We start from the raw sequence: 18,129 nt of genomic DNA on the forward strand, positions 1-18,129 counted from the left end.
AGATTGGACTTTTATGTATATCACTTGTTCCAGAAGTGGAAAATTATGCTTAAAAAAAGCCAAAAGCTTTGTTTTATAAATGGCCTAGCCTGAATGCATGGCAGGAAAGTTGAGTATTTGTACAGAACAACATTGTCAAAGGGATGAATTAGGCATGCAGAACATGTTCAAGGAAAATGCGCATTTATAGAAGGGGCATCAAAGCCATTAACTCTACACTTTTCAAAAAAGTGAACCATTAGTGAAATTGCCAATATGAAAATTGGATTATGTGATCAAGTTATCTTTTAATTGTAAATACAACAGGATGGATGAAGCAAGTGATAATTTCAAACATGATAAATGACTGCAGGAATCTGATAAGAACTCTGATGTTTTGCTAGAGCAGCATGTTAAGGTTAGTGACAATAAATTGAAAATGCAAGTCATTCACTAGGGCCCTGGAAACTGAAAAATATATAAAACCTATAAAACATATTCATCTTGCTGCTTGTGTTTGGAAAAATAAACAGACATTAAATTGCTTAATTTAGACCACTTTAGGTCTCAAATTATTAAATTTACACTTGAGCTAAAAACAGTGAGATTTTTTTCTTGATTCAGGTCTACAAAAAGGGAAATGCATCTTTAGTGTTTTGCTCATGATATACAAAACCTGAAACAGTTTTATTAAAAGGAGGTGTCCTGTAAAGGCAGGGCCTGGAAGGTATATATCAAGAAATCCTGGAGGCCATTCCTGAGCATATGAGCAAGATTCAAAGGAAGGAGAAATGGTAATTACATGCTTTCTTTATAGCTAGCACCAATTACAAGCCCTTCAGAGTTTTAGGGATCCTATAAGGACAACGTTCTGGAAACCCCTATGAGAGAACAATACCGATACTGCCTTACTCTCTGAACCTCAGAGAGCTGACAGGAGAATTAAAGTGACAAATATTGTCCTAACCTTTTAATAACAGCTAATAATTTTGAGTCCCCATGTGTTTATACCTTTAAATATACAACTTTTCATACAGGTGATCTTGTTGGGTTGAAATATTTGTCAGTGTGCTCTGTGCACAATTACTTTTAGAAGTACAAAGGAAGGAGAGTCTCTAAGGGAAGTGACAGAGTACTTAAAAAGAAAAAACAACAACTGTGAGCTCTGAAGAAAGTAGGTCATCATGTTTTTTCTATGCCAGCAGTATTCCCACCACCATCCAGAGTAAAGAACTCTATATATTTTATACATTGGAGTGACTTCCCTCTTATCATACATGTATTATTCAGGAGCTGTGTGAAAGCAGACTGGCATAAAGCATTAGGATGAAATGTGGCACACAAGTTTCTGCTATCTCTTAGACTTTGTTTCAAACATACACAGTGGTGTAGTCCCCTCATCCTCTGTGTATTGCCATACATGGAATACACACACCAAAACCCTGGGGAGTAGGACTTCAGAGATATACTAATTGTTTCCATATAAAGCAGGGCATGGCTGCAATCTGAGAGGATATTCAACTAAAAGCTTGCAAATATTTGGAAGCTTCCTGTCACACAGGGAAATGTTTGGTTATAAGCAAAGATAGAGTTATGAAGTTTGTAGGCAGGTAGCCAAGACTTCAAATGCTATTTCTGGTCATTTAGTCCTCTGAAGTTAGCTCAATATAATATTTTTTATTTCCCCCATTCATTGCCAATTCTGGGTACAACTCTGTTGGCACAGTAAATATATAGTTAAAGCCCAGAGATTTCAGAAACAGAACAAAAGGAATCAGTTCCAGCATTAGCTAAGAGCTATTTTGTAGGATCTCCCAGGATGACACTGAGAGGTTCTGTCAGGTTTTAAGAGAATTAAAAGCTAGGTAACATTAACAGGGATTTTTCTGTGGCTTCCTTCAATGTGCCCCATTCCCAGGGCAAAAAGAAAAAGCAGTCTTTAACCAGGTTAAGTCCCTCAATCTATTGAGGATGTACCTAAACCCCCACAATTTATAAGGACAGGAAAAGAAACATCCAAAGAGATACCAGTGACTGTTCAAAGAAAAGTTTCTGTCTGTGTCCTTAGAATGTTGAAAAATCTTCTGCGGGTTATTTAATTCCCATTGTGCATGAAGAATCCTCAGGAGGTAGTTTGGCCACTACACCCCAACAGTTAGAAACCAGCCCAGTTCATGGAGAACTAACTAAGCACCTTCTGCCACTGAACCCTGCAAGCCAGCAACTTTGCATGATGAGCTTTGCTATAAGGCTCATGGGGCCTGATGATTTTAACTTAGGAGATTAACTCAGGTTTTAACTTAGCACTACTGTGTTGCATTATAAAGACTAGCTCCAAAAGCTGCATGAAATACACACAAATCCCCTCAGATATATAGGAGATTGAACAAATCAGATCATAGTTTGTTGATATTTTGAAATTTAGAAGCTCAAAAATCACCTTTCTTGGTCTATAAAATCTTCATGTTTAGCACTGCCCACCCAGGCCTACAATTTTAGCATTGATTTTAGAAATATCCACGTGAGCATGGGATTTTCCTTAGTGCCTCTCTGTGGGTTTAATAGCCACAGCTCAAAGCAAGGTTTAGTCTTGTTTCCATAATATTTTCAGCCTGGTGTCTTTTCTTTAACTTCTTGTTGCAGCCCTGACATGGGAACACGGGACACAGACAATTAATCCTTTTCAAAAATTGGTTATAAAATTACACTGGGCTTTCATTAATTTAAACCTGTGAGGCCACTCTGTGCTTTTCTCAAGTATAATGCTCTCTAAAGGGCATGCACAGATCTGATGTGGTTCCATTTCTGATGTCCTAAGGACAGAAAGCATTCAGTTAGTTGAGGACCCACAATTTCAGTTGTTTCCCTTGCTTTTCCTGGAATGCATGACTCAGAGCTGAACAATGTTCAGTCAAAAGCAGTGTTTTAACTCCCCCACATAAAACTTCATTTTTTGTGTGGCTTCCAGGCTGATAATAAATTCATCAGGTATTATTTGTCTCTAATATTAAGCAGATGAAAATACAGATAGGCATGAAAACAAAAGGGTAGGTATGCATTTCCCAGATTTGCAAGTGATAACAGAGGTTTGCACAAAATTAATGTGACCAATATTCTTGCGAATATTTAGTACTGTTAACTGTGTTTGTTATCAGTCAGGGCTCTTCATGTTAACCCCTGTGTTCTTTTGCCAGAGAAAAAGGATTTAGTTTAGACTGAATAGTTGCAGCAGCTGCATCTTTGGTGGCTAATCCATAGACAAGCAGCCTCTTTTGGCAAGAAGCTGTGCCCCAAACCCTGAGTAACTCTGTGGGTTGAGTGTTCTAGCACAGAGATGCACTAAAGCTTTCAAACAGAATGTGACCATGCTTGTCCAGGGTAACTGAAATGAGGAAATGGCCTCTAACCTAGAGCTGATTTCTCATAAGTGGTCTTTTATAGGATTATGAGCATTTTCCTTTTACTCCCTTGTGTATATAAATCGTTTCATAACATGGGAAACATTGATGTAGCCAAGGAAGAAAAATCATTCCTGTGCTGCTTCTTTATGCCATCCCTTGAGCTTGCCCTGAGCGCAGTAATGGTACAATGGCCTCATTCTTTCAGACAGGCACTGCTGACCCAAGATGACTCCTTACCTGAAGGCTCCTTACCTGCTCTATCCTCCTGAGCAGCTCCTTCTTTTGGCGGTCCCACTCTCGCCGGTCTCTATCGAGCCTGTCCAAGAGCTCCACCTTTTCCCGGTTCCAGTTCTTCTCACTGTGCTGGATTTGCCAGCGGAGGTCCATCACCACACTGTGACTGTCAGCCAGAAGCTTCTTGTGCTCCTCTCTTTCCCTTTTAAAAGCTCCCTTTGCATCTGAACCTGTTTCTCCGGAGGTGTTCTCACTCTTCCCTTCCAGCTGGCAATAAAGTCAAACATTAGTAGGATGTTAAACTTTCTGCAATAAAAAATTGTGCTTGACAATGGATTAGAGTTAAAGACCTAACTTTACAAGCATAATGTCAGAATAATAGCAATTATTACATCTTAGGACATCAATAAATGATCAAATATGTTCAGAGTGGAAAAAGTTTTAAAAATCAAGACAGTGAAAACTACAGGGGCTAACTTCTCAAGCTCTACCAGTTCATTCTCTTAAGGCACCAGTTATGATCTTTCTGATAGGAATACAGGTACCAGTAGTGAAAGAAACATGGAGATAAACTCCAACCTCATCATTATCTCTGAGACAACTTCCAGTACAACGTCCTCAGCTACTGCTCTGCTTTTGTGCTTTTGCTCAGGGCACCTGAAACCTAAGGAGAGTGAAGAGGCCTATCCCACAACAACCCTCAGCAGTGGTGCTCTTGTAGGACTCTCCTGCCTTCCAACAAGAGAAGGTGTTAGCAGCAGGAGCAGGTGCACCAGGATCACACCCCCCCATCCCCCCATCCCCAACTCTGAGGTTCTGGACCCTGAACTGATTGTAAGGACAATTATCTGATGCCACCTTTCCTCCCTTCTTCAATTTCATGATCAGGGATTAGCTTAAACAGATCAGAAGAGCTGGCCCAAGGTAATAGATTCATAGGAAAATATAAGCTTCATGGGGTGTCAGGAAGTCTCCAGTTGAACCCTCTCCTTCCAGCATGGTACACTCTGAGGTCAGAATGGGTTGTAGAGGACTTTGTTCAGATGGATCCTGAAAAACCTCCAAGTGTGGAGATTGTACAACCTCTCTGGTCAAGCTGGGCCAGTGCTGGACTGGTGTCAGAGGGAAAAAGTGCTCAGTTGTTTTGTGTAAGTTCAAGTGAGTGAAGAATTTATCCTTGGAATCTGACCTTCTGTTGACAGCTCAGTAGATGTGTGTGTGACTCAGAGTGGGATATATCTCCATCCCCTGGCTCTGCAGGTGAAATGGAGTGAAAAGCAGCAAAAACTCATTTCTGCCTCTGGAGTTAATGTTGTCCTCAAAAATGAGAGGCAGCAGGTCTGCTGGGAAGCATATTCCTCTAGCAAGAGAGAAGGACAACACCTTCACCTTGCACCACATGGAAAATAAGCCCAAACTTTCTGAGCAAAAAAAAAACCAGGAGCGACGCTTACTAGTTTCTGGAACAGCCTTCCCAAACAGTTGACTGAGAGATTATTGCTTGAGTTGCTTAAATTGTACTGAGCTGCAGGGAACATCCTGTTACACCCACTTGCAGTGACAGGGGAATCTTAAAAACACCGGCATCTTCTATCACTGATTTTCAGAGTCCAGTTGTTTCTTTCAAATGACCAAACAACCAAACAAAAAAAATCAATTTTGATAGAGCAGCATCCTACTTTAACAAAGTCAGCATGCCATCATCTTTCTCACACCTGTGTACCACATGATATGATATATGATATGATATATTATATTCCCCCCAGGCATCCTGAAGCTGGACCATTGGTCAGAGTCCTAGTGAGGGACTCCCATATCCTTAATGGGTCCATGTCCTCAGTGCAAATTCTCAAAGCATACACAGGGTTTGGCCCCTAACACTAACTCCCTAACAAGTAACACCCATTGCCCAGTAATTACCAAATGTTATATATTATTTCCAGTGTAGCAGGGGAGGTAGCAAAGAGCCTGGTAAAAGCCCCAGAAGGAAGGGTGTAAACCCTGAACAGGAGCGGCAGCCCCATCCTGGTGCCAAACATCAGCCAAAGTGGCAGCCTGGACGTTTATTGCCCATGCAAAGGCAAAGTAGGAAAGCTTGGCAGTTCTGTGGTCAGAATTTCTCCAGGTTTCATTCTTTGTTGCCATCTTGGGTTTAAGGTAAATCTGTCATCAAGATATTCTAGAAGGAGCCAAAACAGGAACTGATTTTGTTTCCTTTTTCAAGTGATACAGTGTTCAGAAATGCTGGTGCACTAAGAAGCAGTGAAACTAAGAATTTGAATCTTCTGGGAGAAGATTCTGCTAAAAATGAAAGCTGCCTCCTTCTTTCTGGGAAAGCAGCCTGCAGTACCTGGGCAGGAAAAGCAGCACTCCCATCTCAGCTCTGTGTGTCACAGTGAGCCTCTAAAATTTAGTAAATCCTTCTAAATGTACCACCCTTCCAACAGTGAATATTTTTATTATATTTTACTTCTGCAGAGAAGCTCTACCATTTTTCTCAAGATCCGAATGTACTAATTCTCCCACCCCTTCCCTCTTCAATGTGTAAAATAAGAGCTTTTATGTCATCAGCTTTGGAAATAAATTCTTGTGGGTTTTTTGCTGATTTGTTTTTATGCTGCTTCAGAAACAGTACATCTTCTGTGAACTGCCATACATGACACCGAAGCACCTGGAGCCAGGTTTTATACAAATACTTCTAACAGTATCCTGTGGCAGGTAGCGAGAGCTTTCTCTTCCATCACTAACCAGGAGCTTTGAATGGCTGGTTTAATATCAATATATTGATCTATCACTTCAGTGTTGTTGACTCACTCTTTTCTCTGCTATAAATCAAATACTGTGGTTGTTACACACCAAGGCACAGTGATGAACTAATTGTGAGCGTGCCAACCACAAGACATTTTTCTCTCCAATAAATACAGACACCCACATGTCTCATTACCACAGCTGATACATCGCCACCCAACTCTGCTGAGAAAATACAGCAAGAGGTTCAGTTCCTTTGTTCTCACCTATGCCACACAGTGCCCTTGTGCTGGGACAACTGGAAATCCAAGAGGCAACTCAAGCAGCAAAGCTTTGATCAGACTACAGGTGAGAGCTTTCAGACACCAGGATAAAATGCATGACTAAAGCCCCTTTCCAGTTTGTTGTAAATTTCCTGTTTCATTAAGCACCTCAGCTGTCCATTCCAGGTGTTGGACTTGGGGCACGTTACCTGTTGGAGGCGGCACTTGAGTTCAGTGGTTTCCACCTCCCAGGCTGCCTTGTGCAGGGCATACTGCTGCTGCAGGCCCTGGCGCTCCCGCTCCTCATCCCGCAGCTCCGAGCGGAAGTCATCCAGCAAACCCTTCAGAGCGTTCAGGAGCTTCCGGCTTTCACTCGCCTGACACAACAAAGCAGACAAAGTGCTGTCATTGGATGATGGCTTTAATCCCCAGTTTCACTTTTTTTAGCACGAAAAATGACTGTGTGTCCACTGTGTGGAAGAGAAAGGGCCTGGGCTAACTTTTGCATGAGAAAACTAAGAATAGCAATCTTCTCTGTCTAAAGGCTGCTCAGGAAGTGGTTGAGTCACCATCCCTGGAGGTATTTAAAAGATGTGTGGATGTGACATTTTGGGATGTGGTTTAGTGGTGGAATTGGCAGTGTTATGTTTACAGTTGGACTTGATGATCTTTTCCAACCTAAATGATTCTGTGATTTTCTTCTTGTTAGCCCTAGGGCTGATGCTTCCTGAAAGCCAAAGATACTTAAGTTACTCTGAAAAAGGCACTAAGCTCCTTTCTGGACTGAGGACATCATTAATAACTTTTTTTAAATACTGTAAACCAAAGCTAGAGTAGCATTCCTGAGGTTTGTTGGATGGTTATGTGTCTGTCTCACACATACAGTTGTTGCTCTGTATCAAATGCCAAATATTTGTAAACTACATAAAAAGAAAGGGGATAACTTTTCAATGCTTTGGTATTATCAGATAAAATTGGTTTGGGAAATACAGTGAGACTTTGAGCAGAGTATCTCTCCTGAGGTGCTTCAGTAGTCTGTACTTCATATTCCTGCTGCACACCAGGCAGTTGCACCCAGTTTAGCTTTGCAGCAGCATCTTCTGGGTACCAAAGGCTTGAAGGCCAGGGAGGTTACTTTCCCTCTTGCAGAAGGGATCAAAGAGCAAACCCCCATTCATGTCTTGTTGAGAGTGTCATGGCCATGCTGAAAATGTTGTCAGAGCTCTTGTGGTAGCCATAAACCAAGAGTGGAGGTAAGCTGAAAGCCTAGCCCAGAGCTGACATCACGTATTCTTACTCAAATCTTGTTTCTTTTTCCTTAGTTTTGGCATTTCCCTTCTGCACATTCTCTGGGCACTTGCAAAATCTGCCATTTTTAAGTTAAATATCAAAAACCATTTTCTAAATATTCATTCTGTATTAGTAAAATAAAAGGTTTCCCATGATTTTTTTTTACAGTCACTGAATCAGAAAACAAAAATATATTATTTATTTGACAAAAATTTAAATCAAATATTCCCAATGAGCCTCTTAAACACCAGGGAGTAGCCAGAGATTGTATCTGACAAGTTATCCTAACTAGAAAATACTTTAATGAAATTATACTTGACTAGCAGACACAGCAAGGGGCAGAAAAATGGGAAAGCTTACTCGAAAAATTCAGCATTTAATTACCTGGTTCTCAGGAATGTGTTAACTCTATTGGGAAGGCCTAACTCAAATTAGTTGTCTCCATCCTTGCATGATAGTCTAATCAATTTTTTTTTTTTTAAATTTGTTTTCAGAAGTGAAGGCTTCCTGCATTCCCTCTTATCTGGTATTTCATGAAGTAACTACATGGAGGCTTCTTTGAAGACAAGTCAGGTAAACAGAAGTATGCAAAAATGTAAATAATTGTCATGTGCTTTTTTCAATGGCAATACTTATAAAATTTTGTGCAGACAACTAAGCTGACTTCATTTGCTCATCAGATTTTTGGCATCACTGAACCCACCTCACCCATTTTTGTATTCACTAATTATACATGCCAAGCTGCCTTTTTTCATTAAAAAACAAACAAAAGTGGTCTACTTTTTCCAAGACATTTGATGCATCAGCAAAAATATACTAGATGTAGGGAAATGACTGCAGGTGCTCATTGACTGACCTGTCTGGTTGGGCTCATGAAAAGTGACGGTGTACAAGATGGGGTTTTGCAAGAAACATACCCACAGAAGCAGAATTAATTCCATTAACATTTAATGCCAATTAGCAGTTTCCTCCTATCCAGCAGCAGTCTCCATCATGCATATAAGATCACCTGCTATTCAATATGCAATGAGATTTTATGTTTCCACTATGCATTTTTATTCTACTACCTAATTAAGGCTAAATTCTCCAAACATTTCAAGCCCCTTGTGTAATACTCAGAATAAGAACTCCTTTGAAGTTTTGCCCTTAATGTCACAACAGGAGCTGCTGGGTATTGGAGGCATCAAAATCTGGTCTCATCCTCTTTGAAAACCCTGACTCCAAATGTCTGTGAAGTGCTTTCACTCGAGAGCCACATTCTCTGTTTTCTGGTGTGCTGTACAAACCTTTCTCTGGCAAAGCAGTCAAAAGGCTCCACAAGAGAAATGAGGCAGAAGAAAAGCAAAACCAAATGACACCAAAGCAAGTTACAACTCTCATACCTGTGTATACATTTGATAATTTTAAAGTCCTATAAAATTTGGTTTGCAAAGAATAAGATATGGACTAGTACATAGAGGACTCAAAAGAGCCTCATTGCAGGTTTGTAGCCTGTGTTGAGGGCATTTCTTATTTCTAGAGGCATTACATCAATGTCACTGTTATGAGACAAGTACCCCAGGTGCCCCCTGGCTTGCTGGGATTTTAATTACATTGCCAATATAAATCCAGTTTTGGTTACATGCTTTGTACTCCTGCAGAGGAGTCTCTTCTGCACGACTCTGTATTTACAGTCTGAAGCTGGAGAAGTCTGTGAAATTATTTTTTTCTCTTTTGCCAAACTGGAGTGGTTTTGGAGAACAGAGGAAGTACTTTTGAAAGAATGTGCTCTGAAATACATTTACATCTAGCCATGCTTTAGATTTTGTTGGCAAAACAGCTTATTCGTAAGACTAAGTCCTGTAAATACTCAACAAGTATTGTTATAGTCTTCCCCTTCCTTTCAGACCTGTTGCACAGCAGAAATTTGGCATGGCTGTGATTCCCTGGACAGCCTTCCATGCAAGGAGATGGCTCTTTAGCACCTGAGCTGTTTCTAAAATTTAAAGCTTGGAGGAATCTCACTGATTCACAACTGATCTAAGACAAGATAATTACAAAGGCTAAGACAAGATAATTAAAAAGGCTTTACAAAAGTTTAAAGACTTGTATCCATAGCTCTGGATTTATAGAAAAAACAGTTGACAACAAAACTTTTATACGCAAACTCCAGTTAAATTCCAGAACACTGGAGCATTTACTAAATTGAGTCAACCACAGAAACAGGAGCATCCAGCTCTAGAAAAGTTTTGGACAAGAGCAGTTTGGTTCTGGTTTCAATTACAATTCATTTTTCTCTGAGAAATTCCCTTGAGAATTTCACTGAAGACTTCAGCCACAGGCTGGTGTTACAAGCAGTTTAGTAGAGCAGTCAATTAAAAACACAAGGTCAGGAGCCTAAACAGCAAACCAGAACCGTGTATTTTTTCTGTCTAATCACAGAATTACAGATGTAGGCAAAAGATAAGCTGGATCCTGGTGCAACCCATTTCAGTATACTCAGGGCTTAATGACTATTCCTTTGGGCTTTTCTCTTAGCTAAGCTTTGAAAACAAATTTTGTATGAAAGAAAAGAGATTAATTGGGGATTTTCTTGACACCCCTCCCAGCAACAACACTACTGTATTGTTTTTAATGCTTTTTCCACTGGACCACAGATAAACTCTCTACTCCTTATTCCCTTATCTTACACCATCCAACAGGCATCTCACCCTTCATCCTCAACTGAAACAAAGCTCTTCCTTTACCCACAGGCTGTTCTCCTCTGCTGTGCCACCAGTCCAACTTGCTTGATTATCTCCCAAATACAAACAAACTTCCAGCCTGGCTCTTAACCTTGCCTGACACTTCCTGCTGTGTCCCCCAGCTACCAGCCAAGGGACAATGTCATGCAGACATCAAAAGATGAACTGACCCCTCTCAGATTTACTCTGCCTCTTATCAGCTTAACTTTTTTCTGCTCTGCCTTGCCTATATCCCCCCACACACTGTCCAAATAAAAATCCCAGACAAGCCAGACTGGGCTATTTTTCAGCTGGCTGAGTATCTCAAATCATAGGAATATAAAATTAAAAGTTGCATGTTGAAATTATGGCCTTTGGGTTTATAATACTTCTCAAAACTATTCCACTTTCCAGGCAGGGTAAGAAAGTCAGCAGCAAGAGTGCAGTCTGAAAACACAAGTCATTAAATATTAACATTAAATGTTAAAAATAAATATGGGTAACCTCGGGTTACCATAAGCTCCTTCTTTTTTCTGACCTAGTTATCTCAGCCACTCCTAGACAAACTAAAAGTTTCATTCCTGATGTGAAGTATGTGCTGATGCATTTCATCTTGGAGCTTGTCAGGCAGATCCAGCAGCTTTGGGTTCTTCTGGGCAGGTGCAAACCTTGGATACTTTCAGCTGCACCAATCATTCAAAATTCCCTGTATAAACAGTGTTTTTTCCAGTTGTTGGTCTTAAGGAACCTGCAGAAAACCCCTCAAAACTCAGTTTGTTTTTCAGCACAGCAGTTCTTGTGAGAAGATACCCTAGTGTGTGCAAGAAAAAGAAATAATAGTGCTTAAAATGAAAATATTTAGCAAACTTATTCATTCCTGCAGTGTTGAAATAACACTTTTTTTTTTTTTTTGGCTGGGGAGCAAGGAATCTGTTTTATCCTGACAAGTTCATTGGGATATCATGCACTATTTATCATCATGGGGAGTACCAAGATGTGGTCAGTTCCTATGGATCAATTCTTCAAGCAAGATTAGCTGGAACTGCTGTGATGTATATAAAAATTAATTGCAATCAATTTACTGCCCATTTCTGCCACCTTTACAGAGATTAATGTCTAAGCAATGATTATTTCAAAGAGTACATAATTCATTTGAATGTTCTTGGTTATTTTAAGAGCTCTATATGGAAAGTTAGTACATGACAGAGTTTGTAAAGAAAAAACATTTTGGTGTATATTTATTTTACTAATTCCAAAATAAATCAGTCTACAGATGGAATGCAGTCAGATGATGGGTTCAAGAGCATCTCTTGCTTGGCCTTCTACAGCCTTTTACCAGCAAAGACCTTGCTGAGAGGAAGACAGTGATGGGTGATCAGCAAGGTAGAACCTTTCCAAATGCCAAACTATTCAAATGAATACTAACTTGGTAGCACATTTCATAGAAAATAATAGTTAGAGAATATCCTTTTTACAGGATAGAGACTCCTTGTTGCCTGCTGCAACCCATAGGAAGTTAGTAAACAGGTTTGTCCATAATCATGAGGGTCTGGGGAATTCAAGGTGAGGAGCTCAGATGCAGAAACACAATCCCCAGGCCTGCAGGGACTCCAGCTAAGCTTTGTGATCATAGGGAGCACATGTTTGCCTGAGAGCTGTCACTGTGGAGCAGGCTCCCAAGACAAAGCCTTGGATAGAGAAGGGACATCAGGCACAAAGACTGAAGACTTTTTTCTCCCTGAATTTGTTTCTCACATAGAATTCTTGCTCCATTCTATTTATGATTGCAAATAAATCCATGTGACAAGATGGTCTCATACAAATGGTTTTCATTTTAAAAATATAATAAATCTGTCTTCTTTGTCTATTTGTATTGTTACAAATAGATTAGGATAGTTAGTATATTAAATGTACAAAGAAAAAAGCTAGGATATATGGCAGTGCTCTGACACACAGTCAGGGTACAGGAGATGCCAGGGAAAAGTTAATATGATTTGATTTCAGGCTTTTAAAAACAAGCCCAGTGACAGGAAGGAACTCTTACATTGTTTTCCCATCATCTCTAAGGGAAACATTAAATACATGTGCTGGTTTCTTAAATTATTTAAAGGAAACAAAATCACATGTTCTTGCTAAAAGCTTGACAGTAGAGTACAATAGATGTGCTCAGACAAGAGGAGCCTGTAAATTCTGCAAACCATCACATACTGATAGATGTTTCTGGGCAAACAGCCACAAGAGGAAATAGGATTTTTCACTGATAGCATCTGTCAACAGAAGAACAGTAATCACGTGGCTCGTGATTAAATTTAAATATAAATATAATGGATGAAATCCACTGTAATTGCTGTGTAGCTAGAAGTATTTACACAAGTATGATTCTAGGTGATTTGACACAGCAGCACAGAACTCTCTCGGAAAATCCACAGTTTCCATTCCCAGGGACAGATCTAAGTGGTGTAGTACCTGCTTCTGCTGCTGCAGTAACTCTGCAGTCTGCAGCTGTGGTCCATGATCAGTGCTCTCCGTGGTTTGGTGCTGGGAGAAATCTGTCAGTGAAAACACAACATCCTCTTCTTCCTCCTCTCGCTCTGCATCATTTGCCTTCTGCTCAGGCTGAATGCTGAAGTCTGGGAGGGCCTCAGGGTGCTCGATCTAGAATGCAGGAACACAGGAATGCAGGAACACAGGAATGCAGGAACACAGGAACACGATTTGCCCATTTACCTCTGGGGCCAGAAATCTCCTGAAGGACTAAAGGAAGGGACTGCCTCTCTGTGGTGGCATATACTGACCTTAGCTCAGGCCACAGAACTGATCTCTGGGTGGTACATCACCTACTGCATATGTGAACACAGCACTATGCAGGCACCAACACAGGGGATTTATGCAGCTGGGATGGGTCTAATGTCACATGATGGATATAATCCATCACACATTAATCAAGAACTATACAGGACACTGCTGTATTGTGTGATGAAGTAATGGAGATTAAGAAGTATCCAAATCTGTAATTTTATTTTCTGCAAAGTGTGAGCAAAACAAGACTCGAATAAAACTGGACTGGTAATAAATTACCCTGTTAAAAAATTCAGTCAATAAATTAAAGCTTTTAGGTATTAGAAGATGAGCTAATTTACACAGAAGCAAATTAACACAGCTGAAGTAAAGTAGAAGCAAATTATTTTTAAATAGCTACTCATCTCTTGTTTCTGACTCATATTACCACAGCAGACGAATCTGAAGATGTTCCTCCACCTTTATCTAAGAATACAAAACATTGGAGTATTCAGCTTAAGCACACTCTGACCAGACCTGAAAGGTTACTTGTACTGCCAAATGCAGCAAACCTCGAAAAACACTAGATATAAAAGGACCAGAAATATTGAGAAAAATTACTTTGTTGCTTACCAAACAGCTTCGGAATTGCATGAACCTGCAAAACAAATCTGTGGTTCTCAAGAATTTAGTGAAGAATGTCAGAATGGGAAAACATTTTATTTTTTTTTACGTTAGCTGAGAAACAAATGGTAATCCTGAGTGTGCAACTCCACACTTCCTTCACAGTGCCTATTGGCTGGCAACCACACCCCTGCTGAGATGTGTCAGCTTGGGGATTCTAGGTTGTTATGTACTTCTGAAATTCCTGATCTTGATTTAGCCTCTACTTAGAAAAGCACCAGGATGACGACTGATGTACCGCTGCTGACGGCGACAGACGTGTGTATGGAGAAGGGGAACAAATAAGGATGATTCACTGTAAGTTCCCACATGAAGCTGTACAATTCTCCTGCCAACACAGAAACAGAGCTCCCCTCCATCTGTATTGCTGAAGGCTTTGTAAGGAACACACTGTGCACAGGATGAGAAAAACAACAGCACTCAATCCATCTAAACAGATTTGACTCCCTCACCTTGCTAATGTGCTTTTTTTTTTTCTTTCAAAAAATTACTCAGGAGTCATATCTTTGAGACCTAATTAATTTTTCATTTACTCTGTGAGACCAGAGGAAATGAAAAATTAGGACCAGCTGTTTGTACTAGTTAAGGGTTATGCTTTAACGATGGGTGATCTGTAACATATCATGCAGAATATAGCTCAGCACAAGCCAACACCATCTTTCATGTTTAATTTGAATCCCCTTTCAACACATGTGCAATTTGAAAGCCGCTGGTGCCACACCATATTTCAAGTCTACACTTAAAGAAGGGACATCCCAGAACTCATCTGGATTATTAAGTTGGGACAGTTACCTCTAATGTGTCCTCCCCTTCCTCCTCCATTCGCTTGCCTTGCCGCCAGTGTTTCAGCAGCCACTTCAGTTTGACATACAGGACAAAGGTGTCCTGCTTGAAATGCCTGAGTTCCTGCTGCAGCAGATTTTTCTCCTGACTCCAGGTCTTCTCCTCCAGTTTGTTCTGCAAAGTCAAGCTCTGCACTTCCAAGTCTTTTCTCCGCAGGGTCTGCATATGCTCCTCCTCCAGCTTTAATGGAATGACAGGCAACATGTCAACAGGGTGGTGTCCTGGGGCAGTCTCCAGGAGTTGTACTTCACTGGGTGAGACAAACTGAAATCTCTAATTTTTATCAATAGTGAGCTGCTATTGAGTTTGGCTCATTAAGTTCTTCAGCAGTTATGACTGCTGAGGAAATTAGAGGATAGCAGATGATAAGCTTTTCTTAGATAACCATATGAAAGTAACCTGCTGTGGAAGTGGATATTTACTTCAAAGATGCACAAGAGCTCTGTAGCTGGTTAAACATTTTACACCACTCATATTTTCCTCCCTCTCTTGATTGTATCTCTGCAGTAGGTTCCCAGCAGAGGCACCAGCCCACACTGCTGCATATATCACACGTATTAAATGTATTTGCAGCCATTTGTACATGGTGGGACCACAGCTGCCCTTCAGACCACCAGGAATATTTGCCCTGCAACTTCCCCCCACAGGCACAGGTTCAATCTTTCCACAGTTGCAACATCTCCCTCTGCCTCTGGAAGGGCAACACTTCTGAAGAAAACACCGCCAGCACCTCAGATACCACCACTGGTCCCTCACTTCTTGCAGTTCATACTTGAAGGCATCTGAATGATACCACAGTAAAGAGTCTCTCATTCTGGCATGACTTTATCTGGGACACAAGCAGGAACTGAAGAGACAGGAACAGATTGCAACCCAGCCTTTGACATGTCTCAGCCTTAGTACTAAAATCACCAAGAAAAGCTCATTTTCTGTTTCAATGCAAGACAACCTGAAACATCATTCTTTAAACGTGACCTCTCCCTCAATATATTAAAAAATCAAACCATGGCATGACCTGCACCCAACAGAACTTGTACAACTTAGCTGCACAATATCTCCATATTGTGCATGGATGAGAAAGTGTTTCCACTTCAGCCAAGCTGTGGCTTCTTCACAGATTAAGAAAATGCAGATGGAAAATGAGTACAGAGTCTGTTTACAGGTGCCAGCTTCTATTTTCCATTCTGCAGAACAACAGCCTCTCCTTTTCCCGACCAGCTCCATAGATAAAATCTATGAAAGCCACAGTACACTTATGACCAACAACCCAAACCAGTGGAACACACCCTGCAACAAACAATGCTCACACAAGAATAAAAAATATTTCAGGGACTAGGACTCCCTAGCAATAAATCCTGCTGAGAAATATATGTTTGATTTTCATGGCAACATTCAGATGCTTCTGAAATAGGCTACCAGTCCATATGAGATAGTTTCCTAAGGACTTGCCTGCCTTCTAAATGATGTGCTCCAGCTTAATGCAAATTTTTAGCATCTATGCTACTATGTCTTAAAACGTTCCCGGTTAAATTGAAATTATTTACAGTAGTGGCTAGCTTAAATGTGTTTAAAATGAAGCTTAAAAGCAGTCTGGAACAAAATTAGCCATAATGGCCCAAAAAACATACACAACTCCTAATAATACTCATGGAAATTTTAGACTGCTAGCACACATCAATTTAATGTCATTAAACATTCCTAAAAATGAAAAAGTAAAAGAAGGGCTGATTTTAAATTTAGTTTCTAAAGGAAGAAAAAAGTAGATTTGATGTTGATGACCATTCTTCCACCAAATAAAGTTATGGTTAAATACAGCAAAAATCTGAGTAATTTCCACCAGAAATCCTGGAAGGTGATAAAAAAGGAACATTATCAACAGAATGGGCATAATCTGGAAAAAAAAAAAAAAAGAAGAATCCATAAGATGCTTTTATTCTTCTATTTCTGCTGGCTATCAACATGAACAGCTAGCTATGATTTTGGTGCATTTTTTATCATTTTGACAAGCTGTTGTATTTCAAATCCCTATGGTCATGAATTCTTGCAGAAGACCATAGTGGACGTAGATTCATAGAGTGCTATGCCTTTTCAATGGATAGCAATTGCAAAAGAAAAGAACTTTAAGAGACAGGCATAGCTTCCAAAAAGCTTTCACAGCTGAGGCAACTAGGAAGGAAATCAATTGACTGGTTGCCTTCAAAAGCTCCAGTGGAAATCTCCTGTGGAGATCAACTGGAAATTAAAGCTAGTTATGAAAAAACAGAGAGATACCACTTGGGCATAAAGATATTAGCTGGCACAAGGAAAACTTCTTTACAGTATGCAACAATTATGCTGAATTTAGTCCATGAAGTAAATTTTAAAAGAAAACTTCAGTTAAGAGACAAACAGCCTGCAGAAATGAACAACAGATTTTTTTTTGCTCTAGGAGCTAGAGATCAGAAAACGATTGACTAATCGTTTCTGTTCCAGCCTTCAAAAGAGCAGGGAGAGCTCATGTAAAAAAAATATGATTTATTCACCAGCTATTAATAAGAAGATTGGAAGCACTGAGTACTGAGAAATATGAGAATGAATGTCCTGATTTGTTTCTCAGCTATGTGCACATAGCAACTCCTCTGACTTCAGAGGGGTGCTGGATTTTCTTTCAGCTAGGAGGACGCAGAATAAGGTATGGAGCCAAACGTAGCTCCCAGGGATCAAACACAACCTTCCCCAGCTGACAAGGAGCTGTAGGGTGACAGAATTCTCCATGCAGTATTCCATGCCTTTACCAGGATTTCCCCTGAAGAGGGGGGGACAAAAATTCTCTCCACCAAGCGGAGAAGCCAGATTCACAATGGCAAAATGGGCTTGAGTTTAGATTTCCCCAGATTCCAGATTCTTCATTTGCTCAGATGAGGTCACACAGGCACAGCCATCAGGACACAAGTTCCCACAGTCCTGACAAACAAGGCTCACACATCATGGTCATGCGTCTCTCCCAGGTGGGTTTTGTATTTACCTGGATGATCCTCTCTGAAAACTTTTCTTGCTCCTCTCGGTGAAGTCTTGTCTCCTGCTCAAGCTGAGCCTGAAGCTCCTGTATCGATACATTCTGTACAGGTAAAACATGGGAATCCCTGAGCTGATCAGCAGGACAAAGGGGAAGGTTTAGCAGAAAATGTGTCTTGGGGGTGTAAAAAAAATGAAAAAGAAAAGAGCCAC

General features: G+C 40.4%; 1 protein-coding gene across 5 annotated transcripts in view; it reads right to left on the reverse strand.

Moving 5' to 3' along the window:
• The window catches only part of MTCL1 (microtubule crosslinking factor 1), a 101,984-nt gene that overhangs the window by 13,992 nt on the left and 69,863 nt on the right, over positions 1–18,129 (reverse strand). For 3 of the 5 annotated variants that reach the window (XM_050971527.1, XM_050971526.1, XM_050971525.1), the window contains 5 exons: positions 17,927–18,019; positions 14,872–15,102; positions 13,084–13,272; positions 6,835–7,002; positions 3,633–3,881 (listed from right to left, as the gene is read on the reverse strand). In XM_050971527.1, the coding sequence (XP_050827484.1) occupies positions 3,633–3,881; positions 6,835–7,002; positions 13,084–13,272; positions 14,872–15,102; positions 17,927–18,019 (930 nt within the window). The remainder of the gene's footprint in view (positions 1–3,632; positions 3,882–6,834; positions 7,003–13,083; positions 13,273–14,871; positions 15,103–17,926; positions 18,020–18,129) is intronic. The other 2 variants (XM_050971529.1, XM_050971528.1) reach the window with 1 other exon arrangement.

This window comes from Serinus canaria, chromosome 2 (genome assembly GCF_022539315.1).
Source record: "Serinus canaria isolate serCan28SL12 chromosome 2, serCan2020, whole genome shotgun sequence".
Taxonomy (NCBI): domain Eukaryota; kingdom Metazoa; phylum Chordata; class Aves; order Passeriformes; family Fringillidae; genus Serinus; species Serinus canaria.